A 6,254-nucleotide genomic window follows, 5' to 3' on the forward strand; every position below is an offset into this window, starting at 1 on the left:
TCTTTCAGTGAGAATGTGTGATTGGAAAACCTCCTTCTTGGTCTTTGTCTTAAAATGTCTTTATTTCACCCTCAATCTAAATTGGTATTTTGACTGGTTTGGAAGATATTTTGAATGGCTCTTGTAAATCACATCATAACCCTCCTATTTGGTGGAGCAGAGACCTAAAAAAATTACCATTCCCTTACTGCCAGGGGACGGCTGTGAATATCTTCGACCAATATAGATGCTCATGCAAGGGCTCTGGAAAGTGGAAGGTCCGAGGGATATGGTGGTGAACAAAAGGAAGAGAGTTGGTGGCTTTCCCCGAGAAGCAAGTGTCTGCAGTGGCAAAGCTCCACATTCGCCTGCTTGGGTTCCAGTTTCTGAAGTGAGGCAGTCGGGGCAGAGGTAACCACCATTAATAGTAGCAGCAGTAGTTCTCTGGTCTCTAGATTGTAAGAAAACCTACAGATAAATTATTAAAATTGAAAAGAGACTTTAGTGACATTGCTGGATACAAAGTCAACCAAGAAAAATTATCGTTTTGTATTTATCAACAACACAAAATAAAAATGCAAGTTACCAAGTACCTAGGAATAAGTCTAACAAAAGATGTGTAAGATCTGTATGCAGAAAATTATGAAACACTTGAAAGAAATGAAGAAGATATAAACAAATGGTGAGATATTTGTAGTTTGGGAAGCTCAATATCGTAAAAAATATTAATTCTCCCCAAAGTGATCTATGCAGTATCACTTGGAATCGCTATTATGTTCAGTTTTCTTAAGAAAATAACAAACTGACTGTAATTTATATGGAAATGTAAAAGGTTAAGAATATCTAAGACATTCTTAAAAAGAACAAGGTGGGAGAATTTGCTTTCCAGTTATCAAGACATTTAAAAGCTGAGTATGGTATCAACACGAGAGATAAATAGAAAAATGAAATGGAACCTAAAGCCCATAAAGAAGCTCACATGTATATGGACATTTGATTTGTGACAAAAATAACACTGAAGTTTAGTAGGGAAGGGACAGTCTTTGCAGTCGACAGTGCTGGAGTAACTGGTTACGCAGCAGAAGGTGAAGAAATGTGATGTCAATTTCCCATCAGACAATTGCAGGTGGGTATAAACCAAAATATGAAAATAAGCCTTTAGTAGATAGTAATATAGAATAAAAGTTAATATGACCTTGAGTTGAGAAAATATTCATCTGGATGCACATACAAAAAAACACTCACCATAGTAGACAAGTTCTTTAAACTTCATCAAAAAGTATCATCAAGAGAGTGAAAAAAATCAAGCTACAGAGAACAACTATTAAAAAATAAGGAAAAGTCAAAACACCTGAGTGGAAAAAGAGACTAAGAGCCTCAGATAGGCACTTTATAAAAAATCCAAATGACCTGTAAATATAGCAAAAGATGCTCAGCCTTCTTAGGCATCAGGGAACCACAAATTAAAATCACAATGAGATACCACTATATAACCACAAGGATGGTTAAATTAAAATGACATACAGTGCCAGTGTTGGTGAAGATGTAAGAGAGTGGGAACTTTCAGACTGCTCATGGGAATAGAACCACTTCAGAAAATAGTATGGCATTGTCTGCTTAGATTGAAAATAAACATACCCCATGACCCAGTAATTCATTCCTACACACATTCAACATAATTGTATGCATATAGGAACCAGGAGCTGCGTTTGTAGCGTAAGAATAGTCATAGCCCTGTTATTTGTAATATCCGCACACTGTCGACAACCTAAATGTTCCCTAAAAGAGTAATTAAGTTGGGGAGATAGGGTTGTGATTGGGAAGAGGCCTGCAGAGGGCTTCTGGGCTGCTGGTGACATTCCATCACTAGTGATCATTTGATATAATTTATTAAACTATATTTATATGCATTTTCGTATGACTTGTGCTCTATTTCACAACAAAAAAGATGTTTAAAGAAAATGCAGATTTGAAAAAAAAACCAAAGTGAAACTTCTAGACATGAAAAAAGTAGATATTGAAACGAAAATTCAGTAGATCCTATTCTTCCCTTCCTAAACAATTCAATCCAGACGCCTTGGATGAGGCTGAATGTCTGTGCCGAGGGTCGGGGTGGGGGTAGGTAGGGTGGAGCTGAGTGTGGGGGGAGTTGTGAGGGCCATGTGGGATAAGTACACAAAGCACCGAACAGTCCCTGGAACCTGGTACGTGCTCAACACATGGCAGTTATTGTCATGTCCTTATAAAGGAAGCGTTGAGAAATGGCGTAACAGCGACTTCTCTATCCTGCGTCACATCCCCTGATTGCAGCTGCATTTGAGGCTTCCCTCACTCTGTTGACAGTTTCATGCTTTAGGTGTACAACACATTTCTGCCCTAGGGCTTTTCAGTGTCTTGAGTAAGAAGCCAATAGGAACACGCTTGGAATGCGCATACGCACAGCCCAGAAGTGGGGGACATCATCTGTGGTGACCCTCAGCCAATGGCTAAATGCTTCTCACTATCATCCTCAAATGGACAATTCTGAGACTTTTTTATAATTATTTAGCAGGTTTCCAGTGGGATCAAGCCCCAGTTGCCCACAGCAGTGCCCAACTCAACACTATACCCTTTTCCTCCAGTCCCCTCATATCTGTTTCCTTGGGTCACCTCCCAAATAAATTATTTGCACAGAAGGCCTTATCTCAGGCTCTGCTTTCAGAGCTAGCCCATGATAAGATAGGGTATCAGAAGGTCCTAGAAAGCAGCCCTGGGAAAGGGAATTGCTCCCTGGGTGGGTGACAACAAGTATTCTACTGCTGGTGATAAGGGGGTTTGGTAGCGATAACTCTCACATGCCATAGCTTCACGATTACTAAGACTTTTCCCCTGCAAAGGTGGTGAGTACTAGGTTATGCAATAGTTCTAGCACTTGAAAGGCATGAGCAATGGTAATTACATAGGTTATGGAGTTGATTGGCTTCTAAATGCTTTGGAAGCTTTGCAAGGAGAAAATGAAAGGCTATTCATTTAGGGAATGCTGTGAAACTCAGAGGCCTGGGCTTCAAGACCTTGGAAGATCTTAACAGGATCAAATCCAGTTACCAGAATAGTCACACTCATTTGTTAGTCCCTCCCCGCACCTCGCGTTGGCCTCTTTTCCTTCTTGTTTCACTCTCCCTAGGCCTTTACTCCTGCTCCCATATGAACAACCTGTACCTAGGTGCATGTCTCAGGCTCTGCTTCAGGGAGGAGCTCAGATTAAGACATAAAGAAGCCAATGGTGGCCAGCTTTATGACCTCAAAGACTTAAAGGTTTCTAAGGGGAGCAGCCAATCAGTATGACTCAGAGTGAGCATTATCATACTACGAATAGCCTTTTTTAAGTTATTACATGCCTGGCTCTGTTCCAAACCCTTTATGTTTGTTACCTGAGTTAATTCTCATAGCAGCTCCATGACACAGGTGTTATTTCTCTCTCACTTGTCCCCTGTAGTGAGCTGAATTGTGACTCCCCCAAAAGATACCTCTAAGTCCTAACTCTTGGAACCTGCGCGTGTTTGCCTTTGCAGACAAGTTAAGGATCTCAAGATGAGCTCATCCTGGATTGTCCTGGTGGTTCCTAAATCTTGTGACCAGTGTTCTTGGGAGACAGAGGAAGACATTGGAGCGATGCCGCCACAAGCCAGACAGCACCAGGAGCTAATGGCAACTAGAAAACGTATGCAAAGTTCTCCCCTAGGGACTTTGGAGGAGTACGGTCCTGTTGACACCTTGATTTGGATTTCTGGCCCCAGAACTGTGAGAAAATAAGTTTCTGTTGCTTTAATTACCAGTTTGTGATAATTTGTTACAACAGTCTTAGGAAACTAACCCATTCTCCCTTCTCCCCAACTCAACTCTAGGCCGTTCTCTTCACAGAACACCCATGGGAAAGGCAGCGCCTATAGGCTCACTTTTGACATTAGCTAAATCTTGAGGACTGAGAAAGTCCATGAAAATCAATATAAATATTTTTGCAGCCTTCCAAAATCTGAGAGCGGATTTAAATGGCAATGAATAATACATGTGTACTTGTTGGGTAATCTTCCCTTGCTCTCATGGTGACTGTGTTTTCTTCAGACAATCTTCAAGGTCACCAATTTTTCTTTTAGAATTTAGACATGGTTTTTGCTTTGTCTATTTGCTTCTAAACCTTCAGTGGACCTGGGGACGGGGAGACCCGAAAGACGAGCATTATGCTTTCAGAATGCACTTATGAAGAGCACAGTGGTCTAACATTTATTCTTTTTAAAATGATGTGGAAATGGAGAGAATGGTCGATACCTAAAAATAAGCAAAATCATTTAAAACCTGCCACCAGTTATAATCCCACCTGACAAAACTGTTGTTTGATGACAGGATTGGAGGTGCCTGAATGTGCCAAAGTTTAATTATGAAAAACAGTGATTTACTTTAAGTCACCAGGAGAGACATTTTAAAGTGTCAGTCAAAATAAATAAATAAATAAAGTGTCAATCAAGTTTTTTTTTTTCTTCCATGTAAATCAGCTTTATAAAACTCATCTTACCCTGAGATGTAGTTTGTATCTTTATATTTCAGAAGGCGATTTCGGAATAGACATATCCAGTTTTATCATCTTTACGGGCTTCTGAAATATAAAATAATTCAGTGAATTTAGAATATATATCCATAGAGTCTCTAAAAAAAAAAATCCTACTTTAGTAGCTGGGTGGACTGACAGAACCAACTGTTAACTGTTTTTTCCCGGCCTATGTGAAGTAATTTATTTTTGAAAATGGTTTAGAAGTGCCCCTGCATCCTCCTCTCTGGATGTTTTATATGACAGTCTCCCTGTCATACTCTTCTCCCTCCACCCATCCTTCTCCTGATGATATTTGTTGGGACCTGTGGTATTGGTTGCTTTTGGTCTCCTGGGGTGTACATCTTGCCCCCATTCACCCCATCCTTGGGCTCCTTAAGCCTTGGAGTATGGTGGCCTCACAGGGCCCACGTCTCATTCGGTAGCATCTCTTATCCAAAACTGGCTCACCGTGATCTGGTGTCACCTCCTGGAACATGGGGGTAGCATAATGTATCTCCTGGGAGAGTCCGGTTTCTGAGCAAAAGACAAGGAAGAATTATTGAGCCTGTAAACTGAATCTCCGATCACTTGAGGGCAGTGGCTTAGCCAGCTGCCCTCACAATGGCGTGCAGCCTCTGGACTTTGCAAAGAGCACTTACCATCCTGGACTGTGGAAACACGCTGCCTTGGCTCCGAGCCTGGCACAGACTCATCTGTGAGATGGGAACAACGTAAATTGGGAGTTAGTGGTGTTTGTGTTGGACAAAGCAGGTAAATTGCTTAGCACCGTGTCTAGAATGTGGCTGGCCCTATGCCAGCATTGGCTGGGACGGTTCTCATTGTTGGTCAAGGTCGTGGGTCTGCTTACCATAAAGTAGCATAAGAGGTGATCGTAAAGGGCTTTGGGACACAGTGTGGATCATTCTTGATTGATATTTTAAAAATCTCCAAGATATATTAAGTGAAAAAAAAAAATGTAGGCTGGCCTATCTGTGGCACGCTGCCATTGCTACCATTGGTTTAGATGCCAGCCTAAGACTATTTGTGGAAGGATTTAAAAAACTGGTTATTGCCCCTGGCAAGTGGGACTGGGCATCAAAGGTGGGAGGGGGATACTGTATACTTTCTTCAATTTTTTTACCTATGTGTCTATATGACCTTAAAAAAATAAGATGAAAATCTAGAACCAACAAACCAAGCAATCAAAAGACCCAACAAAGTTCTCTTACCCACTACATTTGCATATAGTCCAACTTCCATGGGCGTCTTTCCATACCCTCTGGGCACCTTTTCTCTCATAGCTTTTCCTACATAAATCGGTACAGAATTAATTAAATTAAGCCAATTCCGCCACATTTTTCTCATCTCCTCTGCCAAGGAACAGAATCCCCCAAAGTTCTGAAACAAAGAATGATCTGCTCCCATGGCCTAAACGTTTTCTATTGAAGGAAAACCGTGGACTAGACTGCATGCCAGAAGCCCTTCTATTTTCCCAGCTCTGCAAGTGACATCTTTCACCTATCAGATTGCGCTTCAGATGGCCAAAGGCACATTTTCTTTCCTTTGCTGAAGAGAACAATCTGTAAAAAGCTTTATTATATCTGCAAGAGAGAATAAATTGCCCAGCTAAGTTCTATTTAGCTGTGGCCAGTAGTCAAGAATATTAATTCCACTTTTGCAAAACCCTGGACTTTTTGTAGGAAAGGGAAAG

At 41.1% G+C, this 6,254-nt stretch overlaps 1 protein-coding gene and 1 long non-coding RNA gene across 2 annotated transcripts in view; one reads left to right on the top strand and one right to left on the bottom strand.

Moving 5' to 3' along the window:
* LOC112480025 overlaps positions 1–610 on the top strand; it is a 3,551-nt gene extending 2,941 nt beyond the window's left edge. The window contains exon 3 of the long non-coding RNA XR_003046446.1: positions 195–610. This is a non-coding gene — a long non-coding RNA (uncharacterized LOC112480025). The remainder of the gene's footprint in view (positions 1–194) is intronic.
* Positions 611–4,556: 3,946 nt separating this feature from the next.
* MILR1 (mast cell immunoglobulin like receptor 1) overlaps positions 4,557–6,254 on the bottom strand; it is a 12,808-nt gene continuing 11,110 nt past the window's right edge. Inside the window, exons 5-8 of the mRNA XM_006912423.1 lie at positions 5,773–5,850; positions 5,203–5,256; positions 5,012–5,077; positions 4,557–4,609 (exon numbers count right to left, since the gene is read on the bottom strand). Of these exons, the coding sequence (XP_006912485.1) occupies positions 4,557–4,609; positions 5,012–5,077; positions 5,203–5,256; positions 5,773–5,850 (251 nt within the window). The remainder of the gene's footprint in view (positions 4,610–5,011; positions 5,078–5,202; positions 5,257–5,772; positions 5,851–6,254) is intronic.

Source organism: Pteropus alecto, unplaced genomic scaffold (assembly GCF_000325575.1).
Source record: "Pteropus alecto unplaced genomic scaffold, ASM32557v1 scaffold134, whole genome shotgun sequence".
Classification (NCBI taxonomy): Eukaryota; Metazoa; Chordata; class Mammalia; order Chiroptera; family Pteropodidae; genus Pteropus; species Pteropus alecto.